At 38.4% G+C, this 26459-nt stretch overlaps 2 protein-coding genes across 2 annotated transcripts; both read left to right on the top strand.

Annotated features, from left to right (window-relative positions):
- Nucleotides 1-6347: 6347 nt before the first annotated feature.
- LOC108253708 (prolow-density lipoprotein receptor-related protein 1-like) lies at nucleotides 6348-12329 on the top strand (the record flags this gene model as incomplete). The annotated part of the gene is given in 4 exon segments (XM_017448183.2): nucleotides 6348-7287; nucleotides 7407-10661; nucleotides 10664-11643; nucleotides 11817-12329. Coding segments are annotated over 4 exon segments (5634 nt in total), but the record flags the coding sequence as incomplete, so codon positions are not given.
- A 1-nt stretch (nucleotide 12330) lies between these two features.
- Nucleotides 12331-17147, top strand: LOC103519373 (protein jagged-1b). Its single transcript, XM_017448178.2, has 3 exons — nucleotides 12331-12873; nucleotides 13218-13379; nucleotides 16994-17147. Exons 1-3 carry the CDS (start codon nucleotides 12392-12394, stop codon nucleotides 17124-17126), a joined length of 777 nt encoding a protein of 258 aa, XP_017303667.1. The 5' UTR covers nucleotides 12331-12391; the 3' UTR covers nucleotides 17127-17147.
- Nucleotides 17148-26459: the final 9312 nt, after the last annotated feature.

Here is a 26459-nt window from a genome sequence, read left to right as displayed (position 1 = left end):
GCTTGGCATAACTTCAGTGATCAATCGAGAACTAATGCATTCTCTCAAGGCGCCAACGCCGCGCGCAGCTGACTTTTTTAAGCCTTTCAAGATGGACGGATTTCGAAAAAAAATTAAAAAAAATCACAGCGTAGAGTCTATGAAAGAGTAGGTCCTTTGGCCTCTTTCATGCGGACGAACACCCCGACATCCAGGCTAATTGCCTTTTATTTATTGTGTTAATGGTCGGAGAAATAATAATTATCCTGTTTCATTGTGACTTGTGCTAGGGCTGAGTAATTAACCTGCGAGTACATTTTTCCTCACCTGACTGATTGTTAATTACTGATGCTGTCTTGCCAATATTCTCCTCGAGCATCATTAGTAGAAAACGTTTTTTCTCTCTTCTTTTTCTACTATCTATTTCTATTACAGTCAAGAATGGCCAAACTGGGAGACTAGGACCCCAAAGAGGGATCGCAGACGCAGCTGTTGAAAAGATGGACATGCCCGAAATCACTTTCTCAGAGACGTAAAGGGTTATATTGAACAAAATAACATTCTTTTACATACTCCCGAAAATTGCAGATACCTAGGTATTTAACTGGTAATATTATATTTTTAGACTGGGGAGCTATAAGCAGATTTTTCATTCCATTCTCATCAGGATTTGGAAACGTAAGGAACAAAATAAGACACGATTTGAGATTTGAAACGAAATAGGAATCAAAATAAGGAGCAAGTATTCTGTTCTGTTTTCAAAATGAACTTGCGGCCCGCGTTTCTCCAACACCAGTGGCCCGTGATTCTCCCAGTGGCCCGCGATTCTCCCAGCTCCACGCTTGGACACACCTGGTTCGGGGTACAGGTTAATTAACTTGGACGTTTCCGCGAACCCTCCATCATTTACCTGAACGCCAGGTAAGTTAATTATTTCGAGTATGAAACGTTGATATTCATTAGAAGTAAGAAGACTTGTCCTTGTGTTTCTCCAACATCAGTGGCCCGTGATTCTCCCAGTGGCCCGCGATTCTCCCAGCTCCACGCTTGGACACACCTGGTTCGGGGTACAGGTTAATTAACTTGGACGTTTCCGCGAACCCTCCATCATTTACCTGAACGCCAGGTAAGTTAATTATTTCGAGTACGAAACGTTGATATTCATTAGAAGTAAGAAGACTTGTCCTTGTGTTTATACACGATGGTTCACGGCACGGCGGACTGTCTTCCTTCTCTCTTCGATTTCGGGACGATAAGACCATAGCAGTTACAGTTCCCTCTGTCAAACCTCTTAAAAAAATAAATAAAAATGTTATGTACAAAATTATGTTTTTGTGTATAATCTACATAGATAGATATTATATTTGTCAATATTTTTACTCCTTAGACAAAGGATTAAGAAGACTCATGTCGCCACCAAACGGACAAAAAGGTCCCAATTTAGTCTCGTCTTTCTAAGCTGAAAGCTCCCCAACGTAGCGTAGGTACTGAAAAGGGCGCTGATGCATAATCTAATGAAATAAAATTAATTAAAAAAAGTAATTATACTAAAACAATGATAAAATTAAACTTAGTTTCGCCCTTTCATTCCAGGGAGACTGGAAAAATTTTTATTACGAGAAGAAAACGTTTTTGTTTGAGAACGCTTCTTTGTGTAGAATTCTTCCTATTCCTTCTTTCTTTTATTTCTTGAGATCGCTTTCCCTATGTATTTTTTCTACCTACTAGCTTTTATACATATTTCTAGGTTTCATTCCAGGGAGACTGGAAAAATTTTTATTACGAGAAGAAAACGTTTTTGTTTGAGAACGCTTCTTTGTGTAGAATTCTTCCTATTTCTTGAGATCGCTTTCCCTATTTATTTTTTCTACCTACTAGCTTTTATACATATTTCTAGGTAACTAGGTTTTGAGCGACCTCTACAGGACACGATTGAATTCGAAATTTGGAGTTCTCGAGTAATGTGTAACTGGTCTCTCCAAGATGACAAAAGTGGGATAGATGTTTTTTTTTCTTCGTATGGACCAAAATAGGAAAGTTCACAGGAAAGTTCCCTTCGTACAATATTTCGTCCCAATCAAGTCCGGACATAAGGAGCGAAAAGGTTAATTATGTAACAACGAAATCAATTTAAAACACACCAGAATGAAAAGAGAAGACAAGAGACGAGAGAGAGAGAGAGAGAGAGAGAGAACATGATACGATTTGATGTAAAGGAGGGAGAGAGAGAGAGAGAGAGAGAGAGAGAGAGGGAAGTAGGGACTGACAAGGAAGAAAATTGAATGGAGAGACAGAGAGAGAGAGAGCGAGAGAGCGAGAGAGATGGATGGATGGAGAGAGATGAAAATAGAGAGTATAATAAACTGTGACACGGAGGAAAGAGAAAGAATGAGAAAATATAATAAGGTAAGTTAATTAAGAAACAAGACAGGAAGAGAGAGAGAGAGAGAGAGAGAGAGAGAAGATAGGAGAGAGAAAAAGGAAGAGAGAGTCAGGAGGAAGGTGAATGAAGTCGAAGAGAGAAAGAGAAGAAAAGAAGGGAGGGCGGGATAAAGAACGAATGAGAAAGAAAGAGAGAGAGAGAGAGAGAGAGAGTTCTTGGAGAAAGATGGAAGAAAAGAGAGGGTTCTGAGAGGAGAAAGAAGAAGAAGAAAGAAGAAGAAGAAGAAGAAGAAGAAGAAGAAGAAAAAAGGGAGAACAAGGAAGAGAAAACGAATAAGGATGTAACTAAGGGGGGAATAATTAGGTACGTACCTACTTTGTTCTTCATTTCCTGCTAATTTCAGGTGTCTCAATAAAGTTAAGTTTTAGGGAGGTAAATGAAAATAATTATTAACTTTAACTTCAACTCCAGCGCTCGTATAGAGTAAACACCTCTCTCGCGTCTTTTTGGTCTGATGATGTGGGAATCTGAGTATTCCCGAAAGCTCACCAAACTTTTTTCGTTGAATGTCTCATTGAAACTCAATTGTCTTTTTAATTTTTATTTTAGGGAGGTATTAACGTCACTTCTCAAGTTCTCACTTTAGGAAGGTATTTGGGATCCAATTCAATCCTGTAGTCTGTAGGTTCCTAGGTATATTGATGGAGAAAAAATAAGTGGGAATAAGGGGAAGAGAGGGAGGGAAATGAGAGAAAGAGAGAGGGAGAGAGAGAGAGAGAGCGGAGAGGCATGGCGTGAAATTTATTTCTCAAGTTTAATTAATTTCATCCCACAACTCTTTCCCATCTTTCTCCTTTCTCCTCTTCTCCCTCCCCTATTCACTAATTCCTTCCTTCATCTCCTTTCTCTTATTCTCTCTCCTTCTCTTTCCTTCTTGAATTTTTGCTTTCTTTGCTCCTTCTTTCTCTCCTCCTGTTCCAAGGCTTAGCCCCTTTTTGTCCTCTCTCATTCTCTCTCTCTTCTTTTCATCTCTTACTACCTTACTTTCTCCTTCTTCTCCTCATACTTCCCTTCTTCAACTTTTTCGCCGCTTTCTGTCGTCTCCTTCTTCTTCGTCGTTATAGCCTCCTCCTTCTTCTTATTTCTCCTTTCTTCTGCTTCTCCTCTACTTTCACACTTCAAAACGCACAATTTCATCACTTTCTTCTAATCAGCGACAACCTTTATCGGAATAAAGTATAAACCCCCATCCATGTCTAACCCCTTCGTCATACCCATTGACTGAGTGAAGGTAAGAGGAATTATTTATATTGCGTCGCTATTCGCTAACCACTATTATAGCTGTGTAGTGGTTAATGCCCTAGACTCCGGATCTGGAGGTTGGTGGTTCGAGTCCAAGTCAAGTCATAAAATTCAGCGCAGTGTTTTAAGCGGGGAACGACATTTGTGACAAGCGTTTATGCTTAATACAATTAAAAATCCTATACCTACCTCCTATCCTAAAAGACATTTTACCTGCTAGTCTGGCCGACTTGTTAAGGCCAGCCACTCACTATCAGATAGACCTGACATGTACACCTGATCAGGTCCGCCTGTCAGGTCTACCTGACAGTGTGTGTGCTCATCAGATAGACCTGACAGGCGGACCTTTTCGGCAGTATTTGTCAGGTCTACCTGATAGTGAGTGGCTTACTAAATTAGGTGCATGGAAAGTCGCGCGTGGCTCCCCTAGGGGCGTGGCTTTCTCTTTTAATTAAAATTGAGACTCCCAAGGATAATTAATAATCTCCTAACGAGGGAAATATTTTACATTCCGTTACAATATAAATAATATTTTCTCCCTCTCCTCTCTCTCTTCACTCTCCTTTGTTGTTCTCTGTTTTCTACCTACACTTCTCATTAAATTTCATATTAAAGGCCCGCTTGATAGCGCCTTTTTGATACCGCTACGCCGCGCCGTAAGTAAGGTCTTAGATTTCTTCTAAGAGATTTGATAGAAGGAACTGTAACGAGTTACATTCCGTTACAATATAAATAATATTTTCTCCCTCTCCTCTCTCTCTTCACTCTCCTTTGTTGTTCTCTGTTTTCTACCTACACTACTCATTAAATTTCATATTAAAGGCCCGCTTGATAGCGCCTTTTTGATGCTGCTACGCCGCGCCGTAAGTAAGGTCTTAGATTTCGTCTAAGAGGTTTGATAGAAGGGACTGTAACAACTGAGGTCCTATTGGCTTGAAATCAAAGAGAAAGGAGGACAGCATAGGAAAGTGCCAGCCGTTCTGAGAGAACGAATAGATCAGTTGCGCTTACTTGGGTGACGTTTCAAAGTCATAGTGCAGGAAAAATAAGGACCAACGGAATTTTTCTTTTTCTTCTACGAATTCTAGATCCCGATATAAATCGATTAAAAAAATACCGGTAAATCGTGAACTTTGACGTCACGGCATACGCTCCCGTAGGTGATGACGTCACATCAAATGTCCCGAGCATTTGCAACTGCTCCATTTTATCTTTTAGGGATAAAGTTCTCCAGGGCGGAAACCGAACACGCGACCTAGCACTTAAAAGGCAAACAAACGCTACCCTCAAAGCTAATAAGGCTAACTAGCTTAACAGGTGAAGAAATAAAACGCTAATCTTTTAAGAGTTTTAAGGATGCACGAAAACTACAGCGAGTTTTAGGGCATCATGAGCACGGGCCTCCAATTACGTCTTTTGTTAATAAGTACTACGAACAGGAGAAAAGAAAAGCTTTGTAATCATTATCATCATGGAAGATGCTGTTGCTAGAACATCACACAGTTTGTGTAAAATAATTATCAACAACAACAACAGTAACAATACGGTTTGTGTAGAATAATTATCAACAACACCAACAGCAGCAACAATACCTACAGTTTGTGTAAAATAATTATCAACAGCAACAATATCTACAGTTTGTGTAAAATAATTATCAACAACACCAACCAACAACAACAACAACAACAACAACAACAACAACAACAACAACAACAACAACAACAACAACAACAACAGCAGCAACAATACCTACAGTTTGTGTAAAATAATTATTATCAACAACACCAACACCAACAACTACAAAATCGTATGTGCGTTCACTAATGAGCTGAGAGACTTTGGCGAAATGATGTTCATGGAAAACGCTCCCCCCAAAATGTGTTCCTCAATCTATTCTGTCTTCCTTCTCTCTTCGATTTCGGGACAATAAGACCATAGCAGTTACAGTTCCCTCTGTCAAACCTCTTAAAAAAAAGAGTTTTGATGGAGGGAACTGTAACAACAAAGGTCTGATCGTTCCGAAGAGAGAAGGAGGACATCAGGATTGGAGAAAGCCAGCCGTTCTCAGAACGAACCTTATCTGTTTAAGATAAATTGATAAGGTTTGCCCCGGGCGGGAACAGAATCCGCGATTTAAGTCCACTCTGCGTAAATAGTCTATGTTCTGTGGACGTCTGTTCCTCAATAATTATTTTAATGAAGACAGTTTTAGCTGCAGGGAAAGCGAAACTGGATTTTTACACTCCTTATTTCCAAGAGGTTTGATGAGCCAGCCTAGTTAGCTTAGTTGGTAGTGCGTCTGCCTTGTAAGCGCTGATAAGGTTTGCCCCGGGCGGGAACAGAATCCGCGATTTAAGTCCACTCTGCCTAAATAGTCTATGTTCTGTGGACGCACCTTAACCTATAACCTTAACGAACGTATTGCCGCAAGTGTTAAACCTAGGTACTGCCTAGAAGAAGTATTAGGGCATTAGGTACTAGTCAAGAGTCATGAAGTATAGGGGTTCATTATTTTAATTATAACAAGAAGATATAAATTATTCTACATTATCTTATCACCTACATACATAGCATAAATAATGAGCTGGTGATAGAATAGACAGGGTGTTTCCCAACCCTGACTGTACTCTGTATATTTTGCCATGATTCAGTAGGGAATGTGATAAATTGACAGGATAACAGGAGTTGTACTATCAATACCGTATGTAGCGAGCACGACTTTAAATGTTCAGACGGCATGTGTATACCTTTCAACCAAACATGTGATCGTGTGTACAACTGTCACGACAAATCTGATGAGGGCATTCTATACTGTGCAATGCGTGATTGTAGACCTGGCTACTTCAAGTGTGATAATAACAAATGTATCCTAAGCTCTCACACATGTAATAATATCAATGATTGTGGAGATGGTTCGGATGAAGCTGACTGCTCTACTTGTGGTAATGATACATTCCACTGTGACATGGGCATGTGTATTCATAAAGCCTTACGTTGTGATGTAGACCCTGACTGCCCTGACGCTAGTGATGAAATGCATTGTCCCATGACCAATTGTACAGAGAAATATCCTCTCATGACAAACCCCATCCATTGTAACTTTACCTCAGCTTGTATTGAAGAATCTTATATTTGTGATGGTCAGAATGATTGTTTTGATATGAGTGACGAACAGAATTGTGATCAAATCAAAGATGTGTCCCCCAAGATGAATTGTTCAGGAGACAAATTCCTATGTAGGAATGGAAACTGTATACTATCCAGATGGCGCTGTGATGGAGATAATGACTGTAACGATGGTAATGATGGTCTGAGCTCAGATGAAATGAACTGTGACACGGAGAGCACTTGTAAAGCTAATAATAACGTGTTCCAATGTGATAATAATAAGACCTGTATATCCAAGAGTTGGGTATGTGACGGAACCTATGACTGCACAGATAGATCTGATGAGAACTCAACGTATTGTGCTCACTCGGAATGCAATCTGTTTGAGTTCAGATGTAATTCTACAGGCCAATGTATTCCCATCACATGGGTATGTGACGGTGTTACAGATTGTATTGATAAATCAGATGAACATCATAGTCAGGATTGTCTCAATGTGGAAACTTGTATGGAAGGTTACTTCAAGTGTTTGAACGGTCGTTGTCTCCTGGAAAATTATTATTGTGATGGAGAAAATGACTGTGGAGATAACAGTGATGAACCTATTGTCTCAATGTGGAAACTTGTATGGAAGGTTACTTCAAGTGTTTGAACGGTCGTTGTCTCCTGGAAAATTATTATTGTGATGGAGAGAATGACTGTGGAGATAACAGTGATGAACCCCCCTCATGTCCTAAGACTGATTGTGACAACTCGACGCATTTCGAATGTCAGAATGGCAACTGTATCCCGTCTGTACTATTATGTAATGGTGTTAATGATTGTGATGATAATTCAGATGAAGATATGAACCATGCGGAATGTAGATCACTGAAAGACTTGTGTAAACACCCTAGTCACTTCCTATGTAGCAATGGTCTTTGTATTAATGAAACTCTTACTTGTAATGATATCAATGACTGTGGTGATAATAGCGATGAATTCTCGTGTTTCGTCAATGAGTGTAACGTCAGCCATGGAGGTCAATTATGTGCACATGAATGTATAGATCTCAAGATAGGATACAAATGTGCCTGTAGAAAAGGTTACCAAGTTCATCCAGAAGATAAACATCTGTGTGTTGATACTAACGAATGTCTGGATAGACCTTGCAGTCACTACTGTCGTAATACCTTGGGCTCTTACTCATGTTCCTGTGCTCCTGGCTATGCCTTGCTTTCTGATAAACATGGCTGTAAGGCTACATCTGATGTCCCACCAAACCTTCTGTTCACAAACAAATATTACATCCGAGAAGTGACTCAAGCTGGTGTCATGACAATCAGAATACATAACCAAACCAACGCTGTAGGTCTTGATTTTGATTGGGTTGACAATTGTTTGTATTGGTCCGATGTCACTATGCATGGTAGCAGCATTAGGAGATCTTGCAACAATTCACAACCCGAGTTGCTGTTTCCTGCTACCAGTCCAGATGGATTAACGGTGGATTGGGTAGGACGAAACTTGTACTGGTGTGACAAAGGTCTCGATACAATAGAAGTGGCCAAACTAGACGGCAGATTCAGAAAAGTATTAATCAATAAAGGTCTGCAAGAACCGAGAGGTATAGCCCTGAATCCAGCCTACGGGTATATGTATTGGACAGATTGGGGACAAAATGCTCACATTGGAAAAGCTAAAATGGACGGTAGCAATCCAAAAGTGATCATCAGTAAGAACTTGAGCTGGCCAAACGCTTTGACCATTAGCTACGAAACAAATGAATTATTCTGGGGAGATGCTCATGAAGACTATATCGCTGTATCAGATCTCAATGGAGAAAATATCAAAATAATTGTGAGTAGAAGAATGGACCCTACTATAAATCTTCATCATGTATTTGCTCTAGCTGTGTTTGAAGATCACTTGTTTTGGACTGATTGGGAAATGAAATCAATTGAGAGATGTGACAAATACACCGGTAAGAATTGCACTTCAGTAGTAAAGAATCTTGTTCATAAACCTATGGACTTGCGTGTGTACCACCCCTACAGGCAGACACCATTGAAAGATAATCCTTGTGAAAACAATGGCGGATGTCAAGGTCTATGTCTACTCAAACCTAATGGACATCGTCAGTGTGCTTGTCCTGATAACTTCATCTTAGAATCAGATGGGAAAACATGTCGGCATAACTGTAGTGCAGGACAATTCCTATGTGAGAAAACTATGAAGTGTATACCATTCTGGTGGAAATGTGATACTCAAGATGATTGTGGAGATAAATCAGATGAGCATGACCAATGTCCTCAGTTCCATTGCTTACCAGGACAATTCCAATGTAACAATACCAAATGTCTACATCCTAATACTATCTGTGATGGTGTGAACAACTGTGGGGATATGTCTGATGAACTGCATTGTGTGGATTATACTTGTCTTAACACTCAGTTCAAATGTAAAAGAGATCCTGCGCAAGGTACTGGAGACCATTGTATTTCTTTATTAAACCGATGTGATGGGCATCCGGATTGTCCGCTAGGGGAAGATGAACATGATTGTATGCCCAAGAATTGTACAGCTAATGAATTCCAATGTGATGTCAAGTGTATCTCCTTAGCATTGGTATGTGATAAGGTGTTTGACTGTTTGGATCGCTCTGATGAGCCTGCTGATTGTACTAGTCAGACATGTGGTCCGGATTATATTCGTTGTGATACTGGTAGATGTATTCCCAAGACTTGGCAATGTGATGGCGATGTTGATTGTCCTAATAGAGAGGACGAGCCACCATCTTGTGCAGATCCTAATCTCTACACATGTGATCCTACCTACTTCAAGTGTAACAACTACAAGTGTATCCCAGGGAGTTGGCATTGTGATTATGATGATGATTGTGGTGATGGTTCAGATGAAAAGAACTGTACACCTAGGAACTGCTCAGAGTCAGAGTTCAGATGTGCTAATGGTAAATGTATTCGTCCCCACTACGTATGCAATGGAGAGAATGACTGTGCAGATCATAGTGATGAAATAAACTGTAACATTTCCTGTTCTAAGAACGAGTTCAAGTGTTCTCATCCTGCTCACTGTATTAGTTCTGACTTGGTGTGTGATGGAGATACAGATTGCTGGGATGGATCTGATGAAGCCAACTGCACTACTAAATGTAAACCTAACATGTTTACCTGTGCTAATCATCAATGTATTTCTCTGAACTGGCGATGTGATGGTGAACCAGACTGCAGTGATAACTCGGATGAAATAGAAAGCATTTGTGCAGGTCTAGCATGTGAACCCAACAGATTCAAATGTAAAAACAACAAGTGTATACATAGGTATGCTATGTGTGATGGTATTGATAACTGTGGAGATAATTCAGATGAGAGCCATTGCCCTAGCATCAAACTATGCTCGGAAGCCAACTTCAAATGCGCCAATGGCAATTGTATCAAGAAGGAATTAGAATGTGATCAGTATAATGATTGTGGAGATAATAGTGATGAGGAAGGATGTGACTCTCCTCTCTGTAAGTTCAGAACTTGCTCTCAAATTTGTATTGAGAAGAAAATCAGCAATACTGAGAGGACTTTCTCATGTCATTGTGCTGAAGGTTACCACATGGTTCATGGAAAGAACAAGACTTCATCATGTGTAGCTAATGGGAAATCTGCATTACTATTAATAGCACATACCACATTGAAAGTTCTAGATCCTTATGCGTCGCGAGCTAAAAGTGAAATATCCCCTCTCAATCTGGACGCCACTAAGATCTATTCCGTGGACTTGCTGTATGAAGATCGTAACAATATCATGGTGTACTGGGTAGATCGACATGCAAAGGTTATCAAGATGGCGTCTATATCATCTGGCAACGTGACTCGTGTGAAGAGAGAAATGAACTTGTAGATCCTTATGCGTCGCGAGCTAAAAGTGAAATATCCCCTCTCAATCTGGACGCCACTAAGATCTATTCCGTGGACTTGCTGTATGAGGATCGTAACAATATCATGGTGTACTGGGTAGATCGACATGCAAAGGTTATCAAGATGGCGTCTATATCTTCTGGTAATGTGACTCGTGTGAAGAGAGAAATGAACTTAAAGACAGTGTTGTCAAACCTACATGATCCACGTGGTGTAGCAGTGGATTGGGTAGGCAAGAACTTGTACTGGACAGATGCTGGGGGGAGATCTAGTAACAACATCATGGTGTCTACATTGGAAGGTAGAAAGAAGCGAACTCTCCTCAACACAGGTCTCAATGAACCTTATGACATAGCATTGGAACCTCTGTCTGGTCGTATGTTCTGGACTGAGCTAGGTATCAAACCTAGAATATCAGGAGCTTCCATCGATGGAAAGAACAAATTCAATCTCGTTGACAACAACATTCAATGGCCTACTGGAATTACTATCGATTATCCTTCACAAAGATTATACTGGGCAGATCCAAAAGCTAGAACAATCGAGTCTATAAATCTGAACGGGAAGGATCGATTTGTAGTTTATCATACTGAAGACAATGGATACAAGCCTTACAAGTTGGAAGTTTTCGAAGACAACTTGTATTTCAGCACATACCGCACAAATAATATTCTTAAAATCAACAAATTCGGCAATTCAGATTTCAATGTTTTGGCGAATAATTTGAACCGAGCGAGTGATGTTCTGATCTTACAGGAGAACAAACAAGCTCACAATGTGACCAATCATTGTGATGACAAACCCTGTCACCAGAGTGCGCTATGTATTAACCTACCATCCTCTCATACCTGTCTATGTCCTGACCATCTCACAGAGGAACTTAATGTTACTTCAGGCAAGATGAGTTGTAAAGTAGCACCAGCGCGTACCTGCTATCTAGACTGTAACCACGGTACTTGTGAGTTTGACGATGATTTTGATCCTCATTGTATATGCCAGGAAACCTACCATCCTCTCATACCTGTCTATGTCCTGACCATCTCACAGAGGAACTTAATGTTACTTCAGGCAAGATGAGTTGTAAAGTAGCCCCAGCGCGTACCTGCTATCTAGACTGTAACCACGGTACTTGTGAGTTTGACGATGACTTTGATCCTCATTGTATATGCCAGGAGAACTTCTATGGAACATACTGTGAGAAAGTGAACAACTCAATGTGTCCTTGCTTGAACCAAGGCATGTGCTATCCGGATCTAACACACCCAGAACCCACATACAAGTGTCATTGTGCTCCGAGCTATACCGGAGCGCGTTGTGAGTCTCGCATCTGTGAGAACAAATGTCATAATGGAGGCACTTGCATTGCTACCACACAGACATGTGTATGTCCGCCTGGATTCACAGGAGATACTTGTCAACAGTGTCTCAACTTGAAATGTCAGAATGGTGGTGTCTGTGTAAACAAGACCACAGGCTTGGAGTGTGACTGTCCCAAGTTCTACTATGGCAAGAATTGTCAGTACTCTCAATGCAAGAACTATTGTGTGAATGGCGAGTGTAGTATTACAGACAGCGGACCGAAATGTATGTGTTCCCCGGGATACTCGGGGAAGAAATGTGACACCTGTACTTGTCTCAATGGCGGTACTCTCAATGCAAGAACTATTGTGTGAATGGCGAGTGTAGTATTACAGACAGCGGACCGAAATGTATGTGTTCCCCGGGATACTCGGGTAAGAAGTGTGATACCTGTACTTGTCTCAATGGCGGCACGTGTATTCCCAACTCCAAGAACAACGTGTGCAAGTGTCCCTCTCAATACACTGGTAGGCGCTGTGAGTGTGCAGTGGGTGATACAAGCTGCGCCTCCCTCGCTAACAAGTGTACACCCAACTACTGCTCTAACAACGGCACCTGTGTTCTCATAGAAGGCAAACCTTCGTGCAAGTGTTTACCTCCATATAGTGGCAAGCAGTGTACAGAGCGGGAAGATTCTCCTTCCTGTCATAACTATTGTGATAACGCAGGCTTGTGCTCCTACTCGAAGCAAGGCAAGCCTGTATGTACATGTGTTAATGGCTGGTCTGGCATCACTTGTTCAGAGAGGGTATCTTGCGCTCACTTCTGCTTCAATGGAGGAACTTGTAGAGAACAAAACTACAGCCTGGATCCTGATCTCAAACCTATCTGCATGTGAGTATCAATCTATCGCGCTCTCTATTCCTGTAATTCGTAACACCATACACAAAAAACCCAGTCCGAGGCTTAGGTGTAGGGGCAAACAGCCCTAAAGGATGGGTTAAACAAAGGGAACTACTTTTATCCCTGAATAGTTACTGAAACTAAATATGTCAGCCCGACATGTATGCGGGGGCGCTAAACCAGAAAGGTCATTTAAAACTTTAGTATTCACCGTGCAAATAGTTAATTTCTCAGATTACGCTACATAGCTAAAAGATTTTCTACTTGATACTCGTACTAAAAGATTTTTTTTCCCATCTTGATACTAAAGTCTGTCTTGTTCGTCTTGATTTTAGATGTCCCCGAGGCTACGCCGGGGTTCGATGCCAGACTCTCGTTCATTACATATCGAAGAAGCAGAGCTACGTCAACTCGCACATTTCTTCCATTCTCATTCTGATTCTACTGCTCATAACTGTGGGCGGAATTGGCTACTACATTTTCCGCATCAAAATGAGGTAAGAGGACTCATTAGACATTTCCTCATATCCTCCAATGGAGACAGAACCTTTGAAAAAAAAATATATATATATATATCGTTTTGGTCAAGGCTTTCTATTGGTTCATTTTTTGCATTCGGAAACAATGGGTCCAACAAATCAAACTCTGAAACTAGAGGAGTAAATGATTATTTTATGAGATTTTAACTTCATATTTCCCGACTTTGATCCACTTTTTTTTTGTAGCACTTAACTGTTAATGAAAAAATGCAACTCAGCTAACCTCCAGTTAAGTTGGTGAGGAAACCCGACAAAAAGCTTCTCTATGTAATTATTAGCCTAAAATTGATAAATGATATTTTCAATGGTTAGAGGCGAGCAGAGAATAAATCAATACTGGTTTATTAGAAAAAGAAAGAAAGAGAGGAAAAGAAACATTTTGATCATTGTCTTAACAGAAAGAGTGACTGAAGATTATACGTACGATTCCTAGCATAAATGATTGCGGTAAAGGAAAACTTGTTGAGATTCACTAGTTCACGGCAGAAATAAACATAAAATAAAGTAATGGAAGCCCATTGGAAAAGTGGAAAGAGAAAATATGTGAGATTGTAAGAAAAGAAAGAAGCGAGAGGATTGGTGAAGATATCGGACTTGCTAGTCTAGTACTCCGTACATCAGTTCACTCTTTTGCTCACAATCACCAAGATCCAATTTTCATCTACATAAACTGGGTGGGAAAACAACTTAAAGCTTAAAATATTACCTATATAAGTTTAATACGTGGGAAATTGTCAATTCATACAATACTACTTTACACATACAACGCAGTAATAATAAAATAGGAATACTACTAGCATATAGAAAAAATCCTTTACAATAGAGATTATTAGCACACCTCCGATATTTCTGATCCTTACAATTTATATTACGAATACTACTAGCATATAGAAAAAATCCTTTACAATAGAGATTATTAGCACACCTCCGATATTTCTGATCCTTACAATTTATATTACACTTAAACTAGATAAGAATTCATATTCACAACATAGAATTGATAAAATATCACAAATAACAATATTAAATATAATCTTAACTAAAATAAATAGTGACTAACATTAAAATGACTGTTTTGTTTGTTTCTACAACAGGAAAAGTAAAATCAGATCGGCATATTAGTAAAGATTAAAGCAAGAGGAGGTATAATGGACAGTGTCAATCTAAGAATACTGAAGTTTCAAGCTGACATCAAGGGCCTGATATAGTGTAGTGAAAAAAATACCCAATTTGAGTCTAAATTTGTAAATAAATTTACCATATCATTTATAGATCTGTGAAAAACCCTGTAGCCACTTGTCAGCCGATCAAAAACTATTTTATGCAGACTGGATAGAAGAAAATGTTCCATCATTTTCATGTCAGACAATGCAAGAAACAAACTCATAATCCTATCAAATATTTGAACTTAGCTCACTTTGACAAAAAAGTCAAAACTAAGGACCGAAACATCTCATTAAGAAAACACTCAACTGTGTCCTTGAGTGGGGAATTACCAATACTTTTACTCACTCAAGAGCACTCATAAAGCAATAAGAGTTCGGCCTAGATCACTCGACATATGATTATTTACAGTTACCTTTTTTTTTTCGTTGTTTGCAATACCAAACCTATAAGTAGTGTCCATATCAGTTCATACCTAAAAAAGAAATTTATTCTCGCTAAAGAGCACAAAAATGAGGTTATTGAGGTTCATATAAATAAAAAGATAAATAGGGTTCCCTACATTTTCTACATAATACAAAATAACTCAAAATATGTAAAACAATATACAAAAACGGACGTAAATTGTTCATTACTCACAAAAAATAGAAGACACTAAACGTCAGTACTGACAAGAAAATTCTGTTAGGGCATAGGAAATCCAGAATCACACATGGGAAAATTAGGCTGCGGTTCTATTGGATAAGGCAAGACGCGATTTTTAGTCTTACATCCTTGTATAACACCTCTATGTGATTCAGCGTACGAAAAATTCGAAAGCAATCACAAGTAGTATTGATTTAATCGCACGATCGTCGCGTGTTTTACTCGCTGGAACCACAGCCTTTAGTATAAGCAAAGCATGAAACCAGGTAAAAAATAACATATTTAACGGGAAAGTCAGGACATACTGTTTCATTAGAGAGCAAAATATTTCACTGGGTCACAGAAAATAAAAAAATGTGGCTAATCGTACCAGAAATATCTCATTTCTCTTGGTACAAATAACCATTGCCTAAACTAAATAAATAGGTATACCTAACGGAATGATTTTCACTTTGAAAAATTAAACACAGATTTTTGTCATGCATCGTGTCAGTAAGTAGTAAAAAGGATAATCTCAAAATAAAATGGCCAAATAAAATGACGAACTTTCGTTTTTGTTCCTTTTGGGCGCTTTAACACTACGGACAGTAGGTCGTTCGCACCGTTAATGTGAACTGGTTTTTTTATCATTTCACAAGATCTTCTCTGGTTAATTTTCTTTAATTGGTTCTGTATTTTCTTCTCAAATTGGTTCTAAATTTTCTTCTTAATAAAGACGGGTTCACTTAACTTTCACAACCTCTCAGCACTACTGGTTAGGGGATCTCTCACGCGTTCTTGTAGCTCATGTAGGAGGCCTTTCTTCTCTTCATTGGCGCCTGGTAGTTTGGCGTTGTACATTGACTCGTACACTGGGTTCTCAAAGTTGCAGCCCTGAAGGAAGAAATAAGGAATAAATATTTATCTTCTTCTTCGCCTTTTCCCGTGTACAGACGGGGTCGGCGTTTTTCGTCAGCCTCTCAATCAGCCGTAACTAGAGTGATTGCTTTGAGATGACTTTTGGTTTTGGCTACAAATTTTACGAGTGGATGCCCTTCGCACTCAACCTTTGCTATTTCTTTAGCAAGGGAAATTCAGGCTGGTATCCTCCCTGTTTAAAGTCCCCTAGCTAGACTAAGCTGGTCTAATCCCTGTTTAACGTCTCCCAGCCAGACTAATGGAATAACTGACCGCGGTTTGTCAGATCATCCAAACGTGTGTCGGAAAAAGCTTCAGACCTAGGTCTTTCAGATGGTCTGATAGATCTAGGTCTCAAGACTTTTCGGCCACATACTTTCCCACGGGTTTTTCACAGATCTATAAATGATAAGGTAAATTTATTTACAAATTTAGACTCAAATTGGGTATTTTTTTCACTACACTATATCAGAATAAAATCCGCCCCGGGCGGGAATCGAACCCGCGGCCTAGCGCTTACAAGGCAGACACACTACCAACTAAGCTAACTAGGCTGGCGTATTGGTTCATTTTTTGCATTCGGAAACAATGGGTCCAACAAATCAAACTGAAACTAGAGGAGTAAATGTTTATTTTATGAGATTTTAACTTGATATTTCCCGACTTTGATCCACTTTTTTTTTGTAGCACTTAACTGTTAATGAAAAAATGCAACTCAGCTAACCTCCAGTTAAGTTGGTGAGGAAACCCGACAAAAAGCTTCTCTATGTAATTATTAGCCTAAAATTGATAAATGATATTTTCAATGGTTTGAATCTTATTAAAATAAACTGTCTTGTTTCTAATCTATTCTGTTATTCTCCCAGGTCACAATTTATGCACGTTCGTATGCCGGATAACATAGAAATCAACAACCCCATGTATCTCCGCGAAGACATTGATGACGAAGGAGATATTCTAGAACGGAATTTCGCCATCGATACAGACCGGGTAAGATGAGAAGAGAAAGCTAACGCCCGCCACTCACCATCAGACAATCGGAAAGTATGTGGCCGAAAAGTCTTGAGACCTAGAGCTGTCAGACCATCTGAAAGACCTAGGTCTGAAGCTTTTTCCGCCACACGTTTGGATGATCTGACAAACCGCGGTCAGTAATTCCATTAGTCTGGCTGGGAGACGTTAAACAGGGATTAGACCAGCTTAGTCTGGCTAGGGGACTTTAAACAGGGAGGATACCAGCCTGAATTTCCCTTGCTAAAGAAATAGCAAAGGTTGAGTGCGAAGGGCATCCGCTCGTAAAATTTGTGGCCAAAACCAAAAGTCAAGCTCAAAGCAATCACTCTAGTTAGAGCTGATTGAGAGGCTGACGAAAAACGCCGACCCCGTCTGTACACTTGGAGTTAAAAAATAAGTAGGTACGGTAATAACACTATCGTACGATTTTTCCCACTGAGCTACTTGGCAACACTGTCAGTAAAAAAAATTCTCTGTGTGTTTACATTTTTAATCATCTGATCGCTGACATCTGATATGTTGCCAATCATTTTAATCCAATCCGAAATCCGATGATTCCGATGTAGGTACTAGAATCTAGAATTTGACCCCAAAAGCTGAAAGTTCACTTTTGATAATCCGAAAAACTGTCGTGCTCGTGTTTAATCTGTCCCGGTTAACGTTTATAATCAGTATTCATTATCTCATTTCCTTTTATTAGTGACAAAGTTATTCTTCGTTTGTACATGAACTAGCGGCAAAATCATTTCTGTTTGGTGTATCATATTATGCAACATTAGAAAACTTCAGTTGAAACTTGAAAGCAACCGAGGATCCCACCATTTCAAATTCTAATCTTTTCTTTTGTGATAAAATAAAACCGAGAAAATGCAGAGTCTTGTCCATTTGGTTGTTTTCGCATTCCCCTACATCATTTTCACTGGTGAGTATAATCTTTTGGTACTTGTACAGAAGTCACATCCCTGGAATATTGCTACCAAAGGAACTGGCACAAACGAGCAGTGACCAGTGTTATTATAGGGTTAGGTTACATGCAAGAAGGAGTTTTCACAATTGGAGCAGTGATTGGTGTTATTATAGGGTTAGGTTAAATACAAAAAGCTTTCCTTTTCCACGGACGTGACTTCTGCATAATTAGTTAATTACCAATCTTTTTTATCGAGAAAGACCTAAAATCCTTTGGGATGATTTTTATCAAAGTTCATGACCCCATGGATGTGATCTCTTGGTGCATTTCATCAACCCCTAGCTAGAAACATGTGCAAGTATTTACCATACCTAAACTTGACCTGTACATCTCAGGAACCCGTGAATATTCCTACTGTCAAAATAACTTGTTTCAAGGAATTGATTAGATTAACCCATTTTTTGATAATGAAGCTTATCCTGTTATAAACAAGTAGGTTTGAATCTTTTAAGTGCCATTTTTTTAGACGGCCTTTTTAAAAAAAAAAAAAAAAAAAAAAAATCTATTATTTACTGTTTCAATCATACACCCACTCAGCCAGGACATCTCTGTCTACAACTTTTACTTACGGAGCTTTAAGGTAGAAACACACTGCTATCACGTCACGTGAACTCACGTGTTTCTACATTTACTCGCTTCGCCGCGGCGCGCTGGCGCCTTTTAAGTCCAGCAAAAGACAGGTGCTACTTTAACCCCTAGCTGACGCTGACCCTAGTAGCCAAAAATATCCTGCTGAGTATTCCATTGCCCTAGTTTTCCTCTAATGAATACTTGACTCAGTTTACTGTTGACGCTGACCCTAGTAGCCAAAAATATCCTGCTGAGTATTCCATTGCCCTAGTTTTCCTCTAATGAATACTTGACTCAGTTTACTGTTAATTTCAGACCGATAATTTCCAAACAATATACAGACCGATAATTTCCAAACAATATACAGTAATTTGCATAGCCTACTAATTTGTTCAATTGTTAGTAGTTCCTACCTACCTGTACCGAAACGTCAATTAGAGGAGGAAAAAATAATAATAACCCACTATAATAAATCTAAATAAAATAAAATATCTAATAATAACCTAATAAGGCAACCTGGTTATTATTATTTAATCTTTTCTTCCTTCTTTTTCTTCTTCTTGTTTGAGTAATTAGCTCATTAATAAATAAATGTGAGAAATTGAATATACGCACGGCAATAAATTCAAATAAAATTAAAATTAGAATCCTAGATATAATTCTAATAATAGTAATGCTAATGAGAAAACTACTATTGTAATAAGACGCATTACCTGATAACTTTATTTCAACTGTCAATTAACCCTTGGTTGCAAGGTGGGTATTTGCTCGCGCGATATGAAACAGTCTTGATCATCGGGGAAAAGGAAGATACCATTTTCAAGAAAGAGCATATCTCTCTCTCCCTCTCCCTCTCTCTCTCTACGTTAATCTTAACGTGTATGGTGGGTGTTAAACAGCTTTGTTTTCTTAACCAGACTTCTAAACAAGAGGTACATAACAACTAAGGGTTAACCAATAGATTTATTCACTTAATTCGATACTTGTTAAATTTATTTATAAGGAAGCCATGCAACCTATCTAATTAAAATTTGAAGACCTGATTAATTATTATTTTATTATTAGGTATTTTTTTAATCATTAGGCCTAACTTAACATTACATTCATTCATGAATTGGAAAAATAATACATAATGAGATTTTGCCTAGCGGACAAATGGCCAATTTTATTACCTAATTGCGAACGGAGATAGGGTTCTGGCTGTATATTAAATTTATAAATTTTGAGATGGGTAAGTACAAGTATAAGTATAAGTAATGACAAGTAGATAGCAACTAACAACCATGCATAAGGTAGCAATACATTAATTTGCATTTTGGGCAATTATGTACGCCGCTATGTTTGCTTACGTTCGCGAATATTTGCGATGCATCAACAAACATAATTACTTCTGTTTACTTACTTATCAGCACAATAGACTATTGCTTGGCATATTGTATGAGTCTGTAACACTTTTTTTCTTCCAGGGAAGTAGTCAGGAGGAAAGAATTTCGGGTTTTCCGGGACCTAATAGAAGTTTCCTCTTTTGTTGATGTCATTGATTTTTTCCCCGTCAATTTTACCAAACCATCCCTATATCTATATACCTACAATGACTTAAACATCTATTTTATTAAATCATCAATTCAACAAGGTGTGTCCACACATAGTCGACCAGCCGTCCATTGATGTCGACTGAACCGTCCACACTGCCTCGACAACAGTTTTACCTCGTCGATCGACGGTCGACTATGTTTGGACACACCTTCAGAGCTTTGTTCAGATTAGAGGTGACTAGCTGACTCATACGTTTCGTTCGCATTTCCCATGACAGATTTGCCTGCAGATCAGATTATACTGGCGTAGATCAGCCCAAGTATAGGTCCCATGACGGATTTGCATAGATGTAAGATTTTATTGGCGTATATGGTAAATCAGCCTAAGTATAGGTTTCTAAAGGAGATTACAGCTTACAGCTCAAGTGACTTACCTGTATCCGTATCACACGTATTGGCTTACACTAGACTAGATCAATGGTCAGTCTATCTGCCTAGGTAAGCTTAGGCTTATAATATCAATAGACAATGTACCAAATACACCTATCTAGGTAATAAGATCTAAGCATTGTAAGGTATCAATACGATATATTATCTAGAAATTGAAAGTACCTACTACTTAAGACAGCTAAAAAAGTGCATTTCAAGACAATTCCCAGTCCTTTGTTCTCACACTGATTATTCATATCAGGTCTTAGGTGACATGAAAAGATATGATAATATATGTTAGATTTGCGTTTTATGATAGAATATATTATGAGTAGATGCATTTTATTCTGCCCAGATCAGGTGGTCAGGAGACAATAAAGTTGAGACCGGATTAATTCAGTAGAGAACCATGCATTGCATTGCATTAGCTCATGATAATATCTGTAACTACGTACCTACATGTTGGTGTTGAACTTTACTAGACTCAGTGAAAGAATGGCAGTTCAAAAATCACTGGAGTTTTACTGGAAAGTGAATAAATCCTGTCAATTTCATATGAAACTATAATGAGGCATACCAATGTTAAATCGTTTGAAAACATTAGCATTACACATTTTGCGATCATTTTTTCTCCTTTTTTTTTAATAAACGACCCTCCTCCTCCTCCTTCTTTCATTGTCACCCCTGACCTAATAAGATATCTAGGTCCCCCCCTCCCATATATTAATTCAACTCAATATGAATGACTAGTATGGGTACATCATTATTGAAAAATCATTTTCATACATATTTTTTCTTTCAATACGTATGGAGGTGGATATTATCATTTCATATTTCAATAAGTTATCATCACCCTCATTATTTGAGTTCACACTTCTTTTCGGAAAGGAAGAAGAGCTCTTATCTCTCCATTCACACCACATTGGTATTATAACTATCTTGTGGCGTGGGAGGGGGTGGCACACTTTCGACGGAAAAATGAGAACTTCTATTATAAATTATACTAAACTAACAAAATCACATATATACCGGGGAGAAGGGGGTGTTAAATCTACCACATTAATCGGAACGGTCACGTGACTCTTTATAACTGGCGGTATACAGGGTATTTGACGCTAACGATCTAATTGAAAGTCACGTCAGTTATAAGCAACACACTGTTGGTATCCAGATGAATGATCATCTGGGTAATCACGAGCTGCTGGCTTTCTCTCTCTCTCTCTCTCTCTCTCTCTCTCTCTCTCTCTCTCTCTCTCTCTCGAGCTGCTCTCTCTCTCTCTCTCTCTCTCTCTCTCTCTCTCTCTCTCTCTCTCTCTCTCTCTCTCTCTCTTTGTTTAACTGGCAGGATTCTCAAGATCAAGCTCTTCCACCCAACCACTGACTAGGAGCAGTCTTGATTATGAACGTTTTAGGTATTGCACACTACTCGTTTAAAAAGGCTTTTCCTGACCACACTCAGACTGGGTGAGGTAGGAGTAGGTATCTTGTCGGTAATGTCGCCGAACGGAGAGTAAAATGTAGGTGACCTGTTTTCGGCCACCCTGTACAGATCACGGAAGCAGTCCGTTTCTGCAATGAGCACGTACATAATACACACAGTATATACTATATACATATATACATGTACATACATGACATAGTTGCACACACGTGTCTACCCTCAATCAGACGCTTTCCAGGAGCTTTCCAGGAAAATGGTTGGAGGGGGGGGCGGGAGTTTATGGAGGGGGATCAATGAAACTGAATTTTCAATTAATAAAATGCTCGATAGTTGGATATGGTTAACGGCGAATCACTGAAGTTAAGAAAATGGATTGTGCCTGAACGGATCTGAAACGTAACGGACTGTTTGAAACATCATGAGTAGTCGAATACAACTTGCTATTTTGGAGTTTGCAAACCCACCACGCCCAATGTTTCTTAACATGAGGTGACAAAATGACTAGTGACAGAAAAAATATCTAATTCATAGAGCCTGGATGTATAAATGTCTCCATTTCTCCAAATAAATATGTTTAGGATATGAAAATTTCTCCTCTGCAGTCAAAGGAGAGAGCGTTCTTACCTCTCTATCTTCTCAAGCCATCTCTCCTTCACTCTCTCTCTCTCTCTCTCTCTCTCTCTCTCTTCTCCATATCTCTCTCTCTCTCTCTCGTTTTATCCATTTATATTTTTATTTTATTTAATCTGACACTTGGATCTCTCATCGTATTCAATTATTATTGAATTCTCTCTCTCTCGCTCTCTCTTTCTCTCTCTCTCTTCATCCTTCTTTCTTCTCTTTATCTATTCTCCATTCCAATTCTTTAATGGATTTTATATCTTGGAAATTTCTTCTTCGTGTCTCTCTTTCTCTCTCTTCTCTTTTATGTATATGTTCAGTTTGACAATAATTCTCTTCCCATCTCTCTCTCTCTCTCTCTCTCCATTTTTCCTTCTTCAAATTCTTCTTCTCTCCCTAAAAGTAAATAACAAAATATGGATTTGAAATCGGTAAATACTAAATACAATTTTATAATTTAATGGGTACCTATACATAGGTACATCTTTATCTACCTTCATCTAAGTCTAGGAATATCTGAGTCTATATTGCACTGTAAGGAGTGCTCCTTCTTTATAAAGTCCCTGGAATTCCTTGGTATTCAACGGATTTTGTTAAGAAAGTTATTGTAATGAACTAATGACTTAATCAGAGATTTCACTAATGGGAGTATTTTTCATGATCCAAAAAGGAGTTTTTGATGATCCAAACAGGAGTTTTCAAAAAGATCTTCTCTCTCTCTCTCTCTCTCTCTCTCTCTCTCTCTCCATTTTTCCTTCTTCAAATTCTTCTTCTCTCCCTAAAAGTAAATAACAAAATATGGATTTGAAATCGGTAAATACAATTTTATAATTTAATGGGTACCTAGGTACATACATCTTTATCTACCTTATTCCTCTAAGTCTAGGAATACCTGAGTCTATATTGCACTGTAAGGAGTGCTCCTTGTTCACAAAGTCCCTGAAATTCCTTGGTATTCAAGGGATTTTGTTAAGAAAGTTATTGTAATAAATCAGAGATTTCACTAATGGGAGTATTTTTCATGATCCAAAAACGAGTTTTTGATGATCCAAACAGGAGATTTTGATGATCCAAACAGGAGTTTTTAAAAACTCCTCCATTTTGATTACTAATAATTAAGAACTCCTTTTTGGACAGTTAAAAAATCCTTCTTGGATTATTCAAAATTCTTTTTTTGACGATTGAAAATTCTTCCATTGGTGAAATGATAAAATCTCTCATAAGGTCATTGGTGAAATTCACCCTTATTGTAATGAACTAAAAACCGCTCTGATGTAATGAAAGAGCTGTCATTGGGTGGAAAAGCTCACTAAGTCGTTTCTTTTCCCCCTGTAGGTGCTTTGATTTGGAATTTTTCAGTGCATGACCACACAGCCGGGTCACCCTGTAATTAAGCCATGATAATTAAGGCATTGTTAATAACAATAACAGCACTGACATGTTATTTTAGTCCGCATAATAAAGTCGCGTACTTAATGTGTGAGTAGTGACTTAGTGAGTTACTTGAAATGAAGTACTTGCAGGTAATAAAGTGAATAGCTCTGGCCTTAGTCATGAGTCAGCTGGTATGCAGGTAAACCTGCGTGTAGAGATATACAGGGTGGCCGTAAATGAGGTCTCGTTTGGCATGAGACCAAGGGAAATTGTTCAAAAGAAGAAGTAGATTCGTCAAACTTAGCACGCCTTTGGGAACCTTGGTCCCTAAAATTGAGCCTCTAGGTGGACTTTTTGAATTATGCTGCTAAGCACGAACTTGATGTTTCTTTAGAACTTTTCACCAGTAAATGGTTCCTTCAAATGAAATTTATTCCAAGGGCAAGGAAAACCTACAAACTGGATAACAGGAATGTACTTGAGGATCTGTGATGTGTTCCAATCCACTAGAATACACCATTTACTGTTTTAAAAATGATTTTTTTTTTTTAATTATTGAATAATAAAGTGTGTCAGTTCTCTGTATCCACCCTGTATTTAATGTGCAAAACTAGCAGAATAGAATAAGTACAAGTACCTACCACGATAATACATACATTAGCAACTCCTATTTTTTTCTAATTTAATGCAAATTATTTTAATTAAAAAATAGAAATGCTATTTGGAATAACTCTCGATAATTTTTTATTTATTTCATCAGGAAGAACTGCGTGCCAAAGAGTGTAGAGAGAGAGAGAATCCTGTAAATCGAACTAATCACGAGCTGCTGGCTATTTTGGGTGCACCTATGATTGATACATGATTGTAATAAAAATGTAATAATAATAACACATTATAGTCAGCAAGTAAGTAGTAGGTAGGTACAGGTAGTTAAGATGATAACTATTTATGAGCACTATAAATCGAATACCTAGTCAAAGAAGCAAATGGAAATGGAAGTAAACCAACAATCACAAAAATCATTGGAATCGTATAACTTTTCATAATTATTAATCAATAATTATAATTACCAAGAAAAGAATAAGATAACGAGCACCTGTATTAGGTACTAATTCTTTATTCTACTAATTATTAATATTAATTGGACCAGTTATGAGGCTATTAAGAGAAATATGAAATGTTATTAACTTATAGGTAAGTATGAGATAAAAATAATAAAAGAAAAATAATTGTGAAATCACAACAGTTTAGGATTGAGATCAATATTGCTATTAGATTGGGGCAGTTGATAGAAGGAAATTTTAGTTCGAAGTTATTAGATGGTAATAATACCTCCCTGGCCATAAGTAGTGCTTTATCTCATTCAATTTTTGCCTATAAGAAGCAGCCCTTCAACCCTTTATGTCACATTGGTTTCGGTCTGAATCACCAAACACTATATTAAATTAGAGGTCATACTTGGATGAGGTATGGAGCAGGAATTTTGCAAACGGCTGCCAGCGAGCATTTTTTTTTTTAAAGCTCTAGAGCTTCTTGAGATCTCCCTTTTTCAATACATAAATAATGTGCAACTATCTCACATCCATCACAAATCACGTATAATCTCTTTTGACCCTCGATAAAAGAAAAATAATTGTGAAATCACAACAGTTTAGGATTGAGATCAATATTGCTATTAGATTGGGGCAGTTGATAGAAGGAAATTTCAGTTCGAAGTTATTAGATGGTAATAATACCTCCCTGGCCGCAGTGCTTTATCTCATTCAATTTTTGCCTATAAGAAGCAGCCCTTTAACCCTTTATGTCACAGTGGTTTCGGTCTGAATCACCAAACACTATATTAAATTAGAGGTCATACTTGGATGAGGTATGGAGCAGGAATTTTTAAACGGCTGCCAGCGAGCACTTTTTTGAAAGCTCTAGACTAGAGTTCTAGAGCTTCTTGAGATTTCCCTTTTTCAATACATAAATAATGTGCAACTATCTCACATCCATCACAAATCACGTATAATCTCTTTTGGCCCTCGAAGTAAAAGGTGACTATCATGCGTACCCTAGGGTCAGCTGATTTTACTTTCTATTTTTATTTTAACAGTATTTTAAAGGGAGAAATTTCTGTCTTTACAATATTAGTGGACAGTCACCATTTTCGTACAACCGACCCATTACAAATTTTTGTCGATGGTGGGATTCGAACCCGGGACCTTCTGCATGGCAAGCAAGCGCGTTACCACTGGACCAACCGTGCCCCATTTTACCATTTTACTTTCTATTTTTATTTTAACAGCATTTTAAAGGGAGAAATTTCTGTCTTTACAATATTAGTGGACAGTCACCATTTTCGTACAACCGACCCATTGTTATTATTTTTCGTTGTATTT

The sequence above is a fragment of the Diaphorina citri genome, unplaced genomic scaffold (assembly GCF_000475195.1).
Source record: "Diaphorina citri unplaced genomic scaffold, Diaci psyllid genome assembly version 1.1 scaffold64, whole genome shotgun sequence".
NCBI classification, from domain to species: domain Eukaryota; kingdom Metazoa; phylum Arthropoda; class Insecta; order Hemiptera; family Psyllidae; genus Diaphorina; species Diaphorina citri.
Note: the sequence above shows the minus strand (reverse complement) of the source record. Positions and strands in the feature narration are given on the sequence as shown.